At 57.4% G+C, this 14495-nt stretch overlaps 1 protein-coding gene across 1 annotated transcript; it reads right to left on the minus strand.

Annotated features, from left to right (window-relative positions):
- Nucleotides 1-9475: 9475 nt before the first annotated feature.
- POU4F3 (POU class 4 homeobox 3) lies at nucleotides 9476-11266 on the minus strand. The gene is made up of 2 exons (XM_056349827.1): nucleotides 10793-11266; nucleotides 9476-10504 (listed from the first exon to the last, which is right to left on the minus strand). Exons 1-2 carry the CDS (start codon nucleotides 10910-10912, stop codon nucleotides 9620-9622), a joined length of 1005 nt encoding a protein of 334 aa, XP_056205802.1. The 5' UTR covers nucleotides 10913-11266; the 3' UTR covers nucleotides 9476-9619.
- Nucleotides 11267-14495: the final 3229 nt, after the last annotated feature.

Genomic DNA, 14495 nt, shown 5'->3' on the forward strand with positions numbered 1-14495 from the left:
AGGAGATCTTCCGTGGAGCATTGAAAATGTGCCTCTTTCCCTGAGAGACCAGAAACACTCCGTCTCTGGGGTTAATATTTAATGAGGTGGTTTTAGGATAGAAGCTGTTTGCTGAGGGACAGGGCAGACATGCTTTCCTGCTCATGTGGCAGTATGGAAGGGTGACAGCACTGCTGGGACAGTGTCCGTGGGGCTGCTCTTGGGGGAATGAGGCTGGCGGAGGCAGTGGGGTGGGAGTTGCAGCAGCCCAGGGGCTATGGCACCCGCAGCTGCCCACCACAACCCCTGCTCAGGGGCTCAAGTGCAAGGAGGTGGGGGGGCTGCAGCAGGGTGATGGGATCCATGCTGGTCGAGAAGGCTGCTCCCGATCTGGTGTTCATTTGGTTGCTCAGGACTGTGGTGAATTGGAGCAAACCTGCTCCTCAGGCTCTGCCTCAGCGCTGCTGTGCTGTTCCGGGGAACAGCATCGATGTTAAATCCCAGGACACTGCGTCTCATGGCCAATTTGCTCAGGTTTCCTTGGTGGGGGCTAATGTGTTTTCCATGTTAACGTGCCTGCACGTGGCATCCAACCCGACTGCAACATGGAGCCGTTAATGCTATATGACCGGCTCACGTGCCCCATTTGCAGGGGGACAGGGGCTGTGCACATTGCCGCTGCTCTGCTCCTCCAAAGCTTTGGCCTGGACCGACCCCAGATTTACAGTAGTTCAGTTTCCTCATTAAAGCAGGAAGCAAATGCCTCCTGCAACCCCAGTGCCTCTGACAATGAAAAAACTTGCTCTATACAAAATATTTCAGGTCTCTTCACTGTTCTCCCCCCCACCCCCAGAAAGCTACTGGGAAAAAGTACAAAAACTGTCTTTGGAAAGACCAGCATTTAAAGAAATATCAACATTTTTCCTAATTATTTCCTTCTGTCTTTAGAGTTATTTTTAGTGGTGAGGCATTTCAACCCTGATGGCAGCAGCAGTACTTGGTCAAAACATCCCCTTAGAGCTGGCCCCCAGCTCCCCCCCACCCCCATCCCACTGGCAGCTGCCTCTGAGGTTCCCCTCCCAGCAAAGGCATCCACCAGAGCCCATCCTTGTTGTCTACTCAGAATCACCATCCCTCAACCTCCTGTCCCATTGCTACCGCAAAGAGACCCCCACAGTCCTTCCTCTGCTCCTCAGGAACATGATGCTCCAGGAGGAGAGGCCAGCTGAGGAGGAAGGGGCAGGACAGAGCATGATGAGGGGTGGAGGGGTGGGAGCCAGCCAGCAGCAATGGCCATGCTGGGGATGGAAGGAGATCCTCCCTGCCAGCAGCGAGGCACAGCTGGAGCAGACTGGACACATACTGCAAAAAAAGCACCTGCGTGCTGCCTGTCCCTCGGTGAGTCCCCAGAGCCACGGCCATCGGCCGGCTGGGGAGCTGTAGATCACAAACCCAACCAAGCAACCAACAGAAGTTCAGATTTTTTTCAGATGCTTTTATATGTTCTCATTACATTACTTAAAGAAGGATCTCTGAGTTTTGCTTTTTCTTTTTTATTTAGGCAGAAAACTGCACTCAGGCCATAATATGATAACTGTTGTAGCCTAAGAAGTTTTGGCATTTGGGGAAAAACAGATGCACTCTGAAGTAACAGAGTTATTAAACTTTAACTACAATTCTGACTCACATCCTTGACATGTTTTGCTCCTGCTCACAGAGCTGCTGAGGGAACACATAAGTGCTGGGCTCCACCAGAGCAGCACAGGGGGCTGGTGAGCTCAGGGGCCAGCTCAGCCCCTCAGAGCGGAGCAGCACAGCTGGCACCCCACCAGCATGGGGGTTCAGTGGGAAACAAGCTGGCCGCCTCTGTGGCAGGCTGCGGCACACAGGGCCCTCCGGGCAGGTGCTGGCGGGTCTCACAGGAGCTGGTGCAGACCCCAATGCGGGGCTCGGGCTCCAGCCCAGGGGCACATTGGTGCAAGCTCCAGGCAGCTCTGGGGGAGCCCATCTGGCCACGCTGGCTTGCAGGGAGCTATAGGTAGCCAGGTGACTTGCAAAAATTAGTTTAGGCTCTGGCAAATGATGGGTGACCATGGGGTGCTCAGCTGAAGCTTCCTTAGCTAGGCATCCTGCTGAGGTCTTGAAAATTTAATCCTCCCAAAATAATTTCCTAATTTTTTAGTGGGTTTGTCTTCTAGGCCTAACATCCTTTTATGTATCTTTTGTTGTGTGAATTATATAATGTATTTGGGCACGCTCTGTGAAGCCCTGTCCCACAGGTAGCTCTGAAGGAGGATTTCAAACACAGGAGATGAAAGGGATGTTCTCTGCATGCCATAAATACCGCAGCTCCCGCATATGGCCCTGCTCTCAGCACGCCTGAAGAGCATGATGGGCTCCAATCCTTCCCGGTCTCTGCTCCCCACCACCGGTCACACAGGCAAGCCCAAACACATTGCAGCCTCCCCAATCCCCATCTCCCCCCCGACTGCGTGCTGCAGGGGAGCCCCAGGGAGCAGGTGTCCACTCGAGCTGGACCCTGGCCGCGTGCTCCCCCTGCCAGCCCTCTCCCACCTTTCCTCAGCCCAAAGAATGGCTTCAGCTGCTGTTCCTGTTCAGAAGCAACTTCCAGATGCAAACGGAGGCTGTAGGACCCTTTGCTGTGAGGCCGAGGCAAAGGAGCATCACCTCCAGCAGCACCAGACCCAGCTCCCTTGGACTGTCCCGTTGGTGCAGAGCATCGCAGGGCAGCATCCCTTGCCACCCCACAGGGACCAGTGCAGCAGAGCTGGGCACCGGCTCTGGCTGTGGGGCTTGTGCTCTCCTCTCACCCTGGGAAGTGCCTTATTTTACACACACACCGATCAGCAGAAGTCTGGTTGGGAGAGTGTTGCAGCACAAACTAGTAGGCTGCAACAAGGCTTTTACCATCAGTCAGATTCTACTGTCTGTGCTGTTTCTCCTTCCTCCAAAGGTCAGACCACACTACTCATCCATCCAACTCCCTCTCCCGCACTCCTCAGTGCCATTTAACTACTTAGCAGAACGAGCTACAGCTGCACATCATCCATGTCAATCAACCCACTGCCTTTGTGGCAAGGCCACAGCTGCATATTGTCAATGCTAATTAACCCACTGCCTTCATTCCTCTACAGGAGGGTGCTTAAGTCTCACTTGCATGAGCAAAGGTGGCTTGGAGGGTGCTGGTGATGGGGTCCTGCCGAAGTGGCCCCAGGTCTCACATCCACCTGGCTGGGGCTGTGGGGTGCTGGGGCAGCTCTCAGCTGAGCCAGGTGGCAGCAGCACTGGAAGCTGCTTCTCCCCCAGGCAGCCCAGGGCACTGCCTCTCAGATCCTGCTGAGGGGGGTACCGGGGGGGATCTGTCCCCTGCACCGTGATCCTCCCTCCAGCAACACCCCCAGTGCTCTCAGGCTCCAGCAGCAGGGCTTGCTCTCTGCAAACAAGGGCCCTGGTAAACTTGTGGAAGGCATGTGTTAGGCACACCAGCCTCAGGAAGAGGAAAATCAAAGGTATCCCTGCAAATCCATCTGCCCTACATCTCCTCTCCATTTTGATCTCCAAACTCATGCAAGTTTGAAAAGCAAGTAAATGCTGCCAGTGTGATTAACCTCCCCACCAGCTCCCTGCTTCTTTCTCCCCTGGAAAGAGAGGCTCAGCTCACCTGCCTGGTGGGAGCATCTCCTTCCAGTGTGAGGATACAGGGAGTCAAACCAAGATGGTTCCACTGAAAGTACAAAACATGACACTTCTAAATAGGCGCTGAATTATTTAGCGCCCTTGCACTACCCAAATGCTTTGCTCTTTTGGTGGATGATGTCTTGGTTCCCCCCCAGCTTTTCTGTTATGACAGTGAGTAAATGGAGAGATACCGTGCTCTTCAAACATTTATAAATAATAACCCATGTCAGGATCGGGCTGTGGCACTGTGAACCAGGCAGGGTGCGGGGTGCCAGGGGCAGCGCAGCACTGGTGCTGGCAAGCAGTGGCAGGGATGGCCCCCGCCGCGGGGTCCCCATGCAGCCGCCGGCCAGGGCTGGTAGGCATGGCTGGTGCAGGCAAGTGCCTCCCCACTCCCCTTGTGCACCCTGCGAGAATGGAAGCATGTAGCACTGTAAACCTCGAAGGCATGGACTGAAAGCACCAACGGAAGGAGTAACCCCAGTGTGGGGGTCAGAGCCTGGGGGTCCCAGCCACAGCCCCATCACTGCCCGGCGCAGGTCCAGACCCTTCAGCACTTGGCATCCAGCAGCTTGGCATTTCCTTCTATGCACAAGGCTTGTGGAGCCTGTCACATAGCCCCATTCTTTAGCTCTCTATTAATTCTATTGTCTCATACACATTAAATGTCAGGCTAGGGGAACCATACAACAGGGCACTGGGTAACTGTTACTTATTCCTGAGCTTCCCAGAATGTACCCAGAAACATTTAATTAATCCTCAGCACCCCCTGACAGAAAAGACACATCTGCAGAGGAGACAAAATGTTGTTTTCCATGCAGCTGGTTTAATTTTGGCAGTATGCTATGGCCAAGAGTCCCTGCTCTGACCCCGGTGCTGGCCTTCTGGATCCATGTACAGTGAAAAAAAAGTGTCAGACCCTGAGCTGGCCCTGAGCACCCACACACCCCGCTGCCTGAGAGGGGGATCTGGGCGTTCAGCAGTTTTGAGACCACCTCTACTTTACACTGCATTTAGGAGCTTCATTTTCACTGGGTAGTTTGAAGATGTTTACCATATGTCAGTACCATTTTACAATAGCTGATCTACATTTATGTAGTGTTATTGTACATTTTTAATTCTCTTTGGATTTAAAAAACAGTCAAAGCATTTCATTTTCCTCTGTGTATTGTTTTGCTCTTCCATATAAAATTCTATTGAGAATGTTGTGACATGTATAGTTCTAAATTGGCTTAAAGAAACAAAGTCTAAACCATGTCTTGATGATGCAATAAATTTGTTCCTAACATTTCCTGGCAAACTGCAAAGCACAACTAGTGTCATTACAGACAAATTTGCTTAATTGCTTTAAAACACTGTTCTGAAAATAACTAGTGAAGTGGTACTACTGGAAGGAGTTCCTTCTGCTTTGTGTTGGTGTAAGGTGGCACTTTCTCCTGAGTCAGTGAGTCTCCACGGACCTCCCGTCTCTTCGCTGTGAATGCCCACCTCAAGCCTACGGCCACAGGCTCTTAGCACCCCTAAGCTGGTCCAGTTGAACTGGCAGGTGATGGGGGATGCAGTCCCATCTCTGTGCGGGGCTGAGCACTGGGGCTGGTTTGGGCGATGACGAGCCAGCAGTAGTGTGGGCTGCTGGGGACTGCAGGGGACAGCTCCACTCTCAGGGTCCCCAGCTCACCCTGGAAACCCCGCTCGAAGGCAGGTGGCTGTCCTGGGGCTGTTCTGACCACTGCTCCCTCACCGAACTGGGTGTAGCTGGGCTGAACCAGGCTGGGCTGGGCTGCCCAGGGCGCCGGGACTCCAACCCTCTGGCCCCAGCGCGGTGGGGGTAGCCCCCCGGAGTCCCACACCTCTGGGGTGCAGGTGCTGATCCTCACTCCAGACATGTGGGGCACAGCCCTGAGCACAGGGGTCTGGAGCGGAGGCTGGGCGCTCGGCACAGATCCCTTCCAGCAGAAACTGCTTTTCTAAGGAACATTTTTCATTCCACACTGAATATGTTTCCCAGGGAGGGCGAACATCCCCCTTACAAACTCGGGAGAAGTGAAACCTTGGGGAGGGGAAGTGCTGAGAAGAAAGAGCCTGGACATTAGGACTTTTGCAGCTGAAAATCGTCAGTTCTCCAGGAAATAAACATGGCCCCAGCTCCAGCCTTGGTTCCCCGTGCCAGCAGCTGCCTCCTTTCACCTGCGCCTGGTGCTGCCCCGGTGCGTGAGCTGCTCTGTGTCCGTTCTCAGGAGTAGCTGGGAGCTGGGACCCTCAGCGGGGCCCTGCTGCTCCCACGGGACACAGGCATGCGGGACACGGGCACACACACCCCACATCCCCCCCATTCACATCTGCACTGTAGCAGCAGCTGCTGCCTTGCTCCCACACACCCCAAGACCCCTGCACCCCCACCGCTGCACCCCCCAGCCCCAAACCCCCCAGTGCTGGCTGTCCCTGTGTGCCCCGTCCCGAGGCCCTGGCCTCCCTCTCCCCCCTCTGACCCTCCCCTCCTGCACCTGCTTTGGTGCATCTGGGGGCTGCCCCCCCCCCCCCCCCAGCCCGCCAATCCCGTGATATCAGATGTGCTTCTATTGATTTCCTCCCTGCATTTGTTTTTGTTATTCATTATTAATGGGATCATTTTTCCATCCTTCGTGCATGAAGGCAAATTTTGTGTAAAAATCAATTGAGTGAGCACCGCCAATGGCTTGTTTGGTTTTCTGTGCTTTCATCTCTTGTGCGCAGTCCCCAGGAGACAGAAAGCAGGATATTAAGGAACAAGTGCGGAATGGGGAAAAAAATAATAAATCAATTGTTAGTGGTTCAGAAACCATAGACAGGGGTTTGCCTGCTGAACCTTTGTCTCATACACACACGGGCTTCACTGGGCATTTCCCTGCCCCCCTCCCAGTTCAGCAGGTTTCCCATTCCCCTTTCCCCAGGCTGTCACTGAAAGGGGATTCCATTTCTCAGCAGGTTTGGCCTACAGTTTTTATTTTACCTGTGGGAGGTGGGCTTGTGTGTGTGTGTTGGGGGGGTGTTGAGGAATTAAGTGTCCCAGGGTAGGTCTCACAGACCTGCTGACCAGGACAAGGATCCCCAGCCCTCCAAGAAAACTGAGGGTCCTGATCCCCGCACACCTGGAGGGAACAACAGGGCACGAGGGAGCTGGGGTTTGGGTTTTGGTGGCAGCTTCTCACAAAACTGGTGCCCTGTGAGGGTGATGCCAGCATAGCCTGACTGCAGCTGACAGAGCCAGGGCCAGCACTGGCCACCATCCAGGGTCACAGTTATGGCAGCAGCCCCTGGCCCCTAGGCAGCAATGGAAGCCCAGGTGTGTGGGGATGGAGGGAGGCCAGGCAGGACGAGGCCAGGCAGGCTGCTGGTGAGGGGCTGCACCTCCCTACCAGGCTTCTCCTGGTGACACTTCTCACCGGATTTATCTGGCTGCTTGGACAGAAGACGGAGCTTCACATGAAGCCTTTCAACAGCACAACAGATACCAAAATGTGAGCAGTGCCTCATGCGCGTAATGCATCTGCATGCATCCCAGGGCACTGAGTGCGGGATCAGAAATACAAACCTTTCCGTTTAAGAGCAGCAGCCAGTAAAACTCTTATTTGCAGTTCCCAGCTGCAGCCAAAACATGGGTGCCTTGGCTTCGCAGGGACGGGGTGGGGGACAGAGAAGCCAGAGGTGACTGTGCTTGTGGTAGCAGAGAGAAGGTGACTGGAGACTAGCGCTGCACACCCGGGCCTGATGCTGCCGCCAGCCAGGGATCCTGCCGAGCACGGACTCCTGCCTGCCTTCCACCACCCCGGGCACTGACTTCTGCCTTTAGGGTGCTATTTGTTATACCAAGAAGAAAACGTGGGCTTGCTTCTTTGTGCATTCTTGGCAATAAATACTGGTTCTGAACTATTCCCACTGAAATTGATTCCCCAGCTCCAGGAAGATTAGATGAGTTTCCTGTGTCACAGTGTATTTATCTGGCACCAGAGCTTTGGGAACCAAACCCAGGGAAAGACTAAGGCATCAATGACAATTGAAACAGCACATACCTGACCTCCAAAGTAAAAACCCAATTGAAGTTATCAGGTCCTGTGTGCGATAACTGGGCAGAGCAAGGCATAAACCTGCACATGCAGAGTGAAAATAAAGCTAGAATTTGCAAAGAGTAAAATCTGGGTGCAGATGCAGTGCTCTCTGCAGCTCTGCCTCCCTGCAGAGAGCAGCCGGGTATAAAGGAGGGTGAGCAAGAAGGGCCAGGTGCTTCAGATCTCCCCGGTCAGTGTATTTGAGGGGGAGAAGGAGCTGGGACAGTAACTGCAGGTTTGGGAAGGTCCGTTTAGGACTTGTTTTACACCTTTAAGCCCATCTCTGCACCTACGCAAAAGGGACAAATGCAGCATTGTCACAAAAACATAGCAAATCTGGGCAAACCCGGAACAGTCATAAAAGGTAAAACTGCGGTGGCATCTTTGCCACCGTGGGAACCAGCACGCTCCCGCTCCCCTTCCAGCGGCGAGCAGGCGGCCGCGGCCAGCACCCCGTGAGGTGCCCTGCAGCGGTGGGCAGGGGCCGGGGCCGGGTGAGGCTCACACCAGGGTCCCGCCGGGCAGGCAGGCTAGCGGTCCCGCTCGAGGGCAGGGTTAGGGACTTTACGTTATTTCTGCTGCGCGCTGGAAAACAAAAGGCTCTTGAAACGGCGAGGGCTTGCGGTGCCCTGCAGCAGTTGCAGGCTGAATGCCTCCCTCTCACCCGAAGGTGCTGTCCCGGTGGGTCCCGCCCGCTCGCCACCCCGGAAGTCGAACGAGCTGCCACGCCGGAGCCGAGCCCCGGAGCCGAGCCCCGCTCCTGCCCCGTCCAGCAGTGGCCCGGCCGTGCCCGCTAGCCCGGAGCCCCGGCGGCCGCGGAGCCGGTCCCCGGCATGAGCCGGGACGAGCGGGGAAGGCGGCCACGCACGGTGCCGAGGGAAGAGAGAAGAACGCCCCTTACCTGGGTTTGGGTGAAAAGCCCCCGGCCGAAGCCCCTGCGGGCGGCGGCCCCAGGAGCGGGGCGGCAGGGAGCGGCTGCCTGCTGGGCAGCGGGATGCCGTCTGAGCTGCCTCCTGCCCCTTTTATCCTGCGGTGGGCGATTAATATTGCATCACCCGTATTTTAAATTTTCAGAACCCGCAATATAATGTAATGGCATAAGGGCATTTATTATTAAAGAACATTTGATTGGGGAAAAATCATTGGGGCCGATTGGAAAAGCGCGGAGCGAGGGAGCGTTCTGGCTTCTCGGCGAGCTGCAATTAAAAGGCGAAATTTGTAAGGTCCTTCCCTGATGGGGGGGTGGCGGGGGAGACCCGGTTCTCGGGTTTGATGTTTGTCACTCATTGAAATGCTGAAGCGAGAGATTCAGAGGAGGCTCGCGCTTCGGGCATTAATTTTTAATCGTTAAGGTGCTTGTGGGAATCGTAAATAAAAGCCTTTTCCCCTTCTAAACAGCGTTAGACGTGAACCCGCCATAGGTTTGGTCGGGGGGAGGCTGCTTCACCCGACGGGCGGGAGGCGCGGCGCAGGTGGCTGCCGCCGGGTCACCCTCCACGGCGGCGGCGCGGGCGGCACCGGGGGGTCCTGCGGGGCCAAGCCCCGTTCCGTGCCGCCGGGGGGGCCGCCCCGCCGACGGGTGTTCGTTGGTTTTGCGCTTGCAGGCGTTCCGTCCGCTGCTGCCGGCGCGGGGCGGCGAGGAAAGACGCGTCCCTTCGGGTTGAAAAATAAAGCTTTATTCCGGGACGGGGCGGGGGTCCGGCGGGGGGGGAAAGCGCTCCTCCCGGAGCGGAAGGCGGCCCGCGGACCCCCACTGCCGCGCTGGGCTCCGCTGCCGGGGCGGGCTGGCCGGCGGCGGGGCGGGGGTTGGGGGGCGCGTCCCACCGCGGGGGCCGCGCCGTCGGGGCCGGGCGCCGTCAGTGCACTGCCGAGTACTTCATGCGCTTCTGCTTCTGGCGCTGGTTGCAGAACCAGACGCGCACCACGTTCTTCTTGAGGTCCAGCTTCTCGGCGATGGCGGCGATCTTCTCGGAGGAGGGCCGGGGCTGCAGGGCGAAGTAGGCCTCCAGAGAGCGCTTCTCGGGGGCGGCGATGGAGGTCCGCTTGCGCTTGCGCTCGGCGCCGGCCAGAAGCTCGGGGCCGGCGGCGCGGTCGCGGTGGGCGGCCTCGGCGCCCTCCAGCCAGGCCTGCAGCACCGGCCGCAGCGCCGTCATGTTGTTGTGCGACAGCGTCAGCGACTCGAAGCGGCAGATCGTGCTCTGGCTGAGCGAGCCCACCCCTGGCAGCTTCAGCGCCGCCAGCGCCGCCCCCACGTCGGCCTGGGTGACCCCCAGCCGCACCCGGCGCTGCTTGAAGCGCTCGGCGAAAGCCTCCAGCTCCCGCGGGTCCGAGTCCGCCTCGGGCGCGGCGGGCGGCGGCGCCGGGCCCCCCGGGGGGCCCACGCCCACGGCCAAGGGGCCCGCGGCGGCCAGCGGGTGCGGCGGCAGCGGGGCGGGCAGGGCGGGGGGCTCGGGCAGCCCGCCGACGGCCAGCGAGGGCGAGAGGTGCTCCAGCAGGTCGCCGCCGTCCAGCGCCGGGTGCGGGAGCGGGTGCGGGTGGGCGGCGAGGGCGGCGGGGTGCGGGAGGGCGGCGGCGGCGCAGGGGACGCCGCTCATGGCGTGGTAGGTGGCGTCCGGCTTGAAGGGGGGCGGGGGGTGGTGGTGGTGGTGGCCCTTGGCGTGGGGGACGATGTCGACGGCGGCCAGAGCCTCGGCGCGGGCCAGCAGGCTCTCATCAAAGCTCCCGAATATATTGCCCTGCAGCTGCGAGCAAGAACGCGCATGGTGGAGTCAGTGGGGAATACTGTCATCTCCGGATGAAAAACCTGCCCCGGCACCGCGATTCCTCCTCAGAGCTCAGGTCATAAAAATTAATATGAAGGCAGCAGCCCTGCTCGCGCAGACGTGTGGATCAGAGACAGGAGCGGGAGCGGGAGAGGGGGGGAGAGAGGTTCCGAGACGCGCGATTGTTCTGGCGACATGAAAAAAACATTAAGCCGGTGCCTGTCAGAAAATGTGCCTTAAAGCGGTAATTACGCTTCATCTACATACCTGCGGGGCCGGGAGGCAAACTCTGCGCATTGCCTCCGCGCTGGAGTGCAGGCTGGAGAACTTGGGCTCCTGGAGGGCGGCGTGCATGGCGAACGGCTGCTTGGCGTTCATGGCCATCATCTTGGCGCGCCTCGCAGGTAGGCAGCCCCTGACATCGGCTCGGGGTTGTCTCTCTGCCTCGCCACTGCCCAAGTGAGCGATTTTCGATGGCAGAGCTTCCCCTGCGCGCCCGCTCGCCCCCCCCCCCCCCCCGCTGCTTCTTCACTCATCTTACACGCTGCCTGCCAGGAACGGGCCCCGCGCAGGCGTGCTGCGCCGCGGGGGGACGAGGGCAGCGCGGGCACCGTGCGGGCAGTGGGACCTTTCGGCCCCCCGGCCCCGCCGCCGCCCCACCGCCATCCCCGCTCCGGGCGGCGGGACGCGCCGTCTGGGCCGGGGCCGGGCATCGCCGAGCCGAGCCCCCGGGCAGCCCCGGCCGAGCTGCCCCCCACCCCTGCCCGAATCCTGCCCTTCCCTCGGCCGGCGAGGAGCGTCGGGGACCGCGAGGGGAGGGGCGGGAGGAGGGGGCGTTTCTTCGCGGGCGAGGCCTCGCGGGCTGAAGTTGGGACCAGAGGGACCGTCCTTCCTCTGGACCTGCTGCCAGGGCTGCTTGCTCATCACTCAAAACAACCTCAAATCCCCCCCGCAGCCCGCGCAGGAGGGCTCCTCTGCCGCCCCCCAGCCCGGGGGTGATGCCGCTCGATAAACCAAGCGAGCCCCGGTGTGTCAAAGGCAAAACGCAGGGCTGACCGGAGCCCGGCAGCGCGGCCCCGGCGGAGCGGCAGGCACGGCTCCAGCTCCGCCCCAGCTCCGCACCCAGCCGGGTTCCCCGTCCAGCCCCGCACCCCTCTCTGGCAGCCGGCCCCCTCCGGCCCCCACACCGCCCCCCGGGGTTCATGCTGCCGAAGGCAGAGCGGCGGAGCCCGGCCCAGGGGCTGCAGTACCTTCATGGGGGGGTGCGCTGCCAACACCCCCCCCACTGCTGCGAGCCTTCATAAATCCCGTAAATACGTTCTCAAGGACAGGAGAATGCAGCCAACGGGGAAGCGCTCAGCGAGCTGTGCCACAGCGGTGTTACGGGCTGGAAACACCTGATCCTGACTTGGTGTGAGAAGGCAGGAACCCACCCGCCCCGAGAAAAATAGTCCTGAAGTTGGAATAACTCTACTACTGAGCAATTGTTTTATTCTTGCTCTCCTCATCTTCATGTATGTTCAGACACTACTACACTTTGATGGTCCAGGGATGAAAGTATTTTGCAAGTGTGAAATTTGAGGTTCTTAAACCAAAAGTAAAATCTACTCCTAGATTTAAAATTTCCAAAGAGTTTTACAAATCATAGAATCATCAAATGGTTTGGTTGGAAGGGACCTTAAAGATCATCCAGCCTAGTGCACTGCCACAGGCAGGGACACCGGCCACCAGCCCAGGTTGCCCCCAGCCCCGTCCAGCCTGACCTTGGGCACTGCCAGGGATGGGGCATCCACAGCTGCTCTGGGCAGCCCGTGCCAGGGCCTCGCCGCCCTCATGGGGAAGGATTTCCTCTAATATCTAATCTAAACCTACCTTCTTTCAGCCTAAAGCCATTCCCCCTTACCCTACCGCTAAATAGTCTTTAAATCGTTTTGAAACAACTTTTAATAAATAACAAAAATTATAAGTTTTTAAAAAAAGCAGACCGAGAGCCGAAGGAGCCGCTGTCTGGGTTTCCCGGCACATATGCTGCGGCGCGGTGGCGGTGCCGCTACGGTGAAGCGCGTTTCCTTAGGACACGCACAGCACAGGGGCTGGCAACGGCTGTGGCCCCTGCGGGCCGGGGTAGGGCTGCGTGGCCAGCAGCAGTGGCCCGGTGGCGACTCGCTCGCGGGGGAGGGTTCGCGGCCGCCACGCGCTGCCCCGAGGGCGCGGGTGGGGGGCCCTGAGCCGCGCGGGGCCGCTCCCGGCGTCAGCACCGCGGACAGCGCCCGCCGCGAGCCCGGCAGGGGGAACTGTCCGTGGTGCTGACCCGGGGGGGAACGGGCGGGGGGCGCAGGGCAGGGGGCGCAGTGAGGAGGCGCGGCCGCTCCGCTGCGCAGCGGTCTCGGCCCGCCCGCCCGGGGCGCGCAGCCGGGAAGGGGCGCCGGGGCCGGGCGCGGGGAGGCGCGGAGGAGCACGCTGGCAAAGCAGCTGCCTCCCACCGGGGGGAACCGGCGCGTCGTCGCCAAGCTCCGTGCCCTGATTTATGATAAAAAATTTAAAGGAAATCATTTATATTTCAGAGGGCCTAAATAGCTGCATGAAAGTTTTATCTAAAGTGCCACCATATTCATAGGCAGTGTAGCTGTGTTGGAAGTAATTAATAGAGGGATAAATTTCAGGCTTGTGCTTTGTTTTTAATCCTCCCTGTATTTAGTGCTGTCTGGTTAACGTAAATAAACAAGACGATGCAAACAGAAAGCTGGGGGTGAAGCCCGAGGTGGTGTCTGTTGGTCAGAGCATGTCTCCCCAGCTCCAAAAGCACGTGCATTGGGCTGTCATTTTTCTTCCATCTCTCTGCTGTTGCTTCCTTCCCTTTCCAGCAAGGAGGAGATGTCGGAGACCTCACACACCTCCTTCCCCTGCTCCCGTGTGACACATGCATGCGCCATTCAGTGGGCACCCTGCAGCCGAGCATCACGCATTTGGATACAGAGCTGGGTTCGGGGCTCATGTTGCAGCTCAGAGCACCCTTCCGTCACAGCCCACCCCAGGAATACCCTTCCTGCCCGCCGATTCTAAGCACAGTCCTTTCCTTCCCTCCTGAAGGCAGCTGCTTTGAAAGAAACCGGACTGGGTAATGTAGCCGCTGAGCTCCCTTTAATTAAAGCTGTAAAATATTGATGTTCCTGGCCCTGTCTACTGATGTTACACCTTACAAACAGAGGAGAGAAGTCCAAAGGATAAACAATAACAAGTTAAAAGAGCCCAGATAGTTTCTGATGGCAAACCATCTGCAGACTCAAAGGTGTCACTGCAATAGATTTCAGAGATCATTCACCTACTGGTAAATAATTAATGGCATTCTGGAAGAAAAAAGAACACAACCAAACCCACCAAACCCATACCCTGATAAAACATCACTAGTGACTCATTGAAAATCTGAAGGTAAGAGTCAGATTAAAAGTGTGTGCTATTTTTATTCTTTGTCATAATTCAAAAATTGCTATCTGTTTTCCTGATATTCTGGAAAACGGAAAGCATTTTTTGCTACCCATCTACCCATTCACCAAAAGATTCTGTTCTTATTTAGAATTTAACTCAAAGGCCATCACCATCAGAGTGTTGTTGACAGGTTCTTGGTTTCATTAATTCAATTTAGTTTAAAAGTTACATAGTAAGTGCTTTACACAGGACTGATGGGGAGTCTGAAATAGAAACATTTTATTTAACACAGGATTCATGCTGACACTCTCTCTACCATGGATTGTAAGCAGCACTACTGCAGTCACAAAGCCAGCATAACGTGCCTCATTTTCTTCAGTGGCTATTTGGAACAACCACAGTGCTTCCTGCAAATCTGGCCCTCTGGAGCAGATCACTACAGTACTTACCTCGTGAGATTTGTAAGCTAAAGCATGTGCAGCTAACACAGAGATGCTTCCCTTTGCCTCACTGGGGAACACAGCTGTGTGCACCCACTTTCTGT

This window comes from Falco biarmicus, chromosome 8, assembly GCF_023638135.1.
Source record: "Falco biarmicus isolate bFalBia1 chromosome 8, bFalBia1.pri, whole genome shotgun sequence".
Taxonomy (NCBI): Eukaryota; Metazoa; Chordata; class Aves; order Falconiformes; family Falconidae; genus Falco; species Falco biarmicus.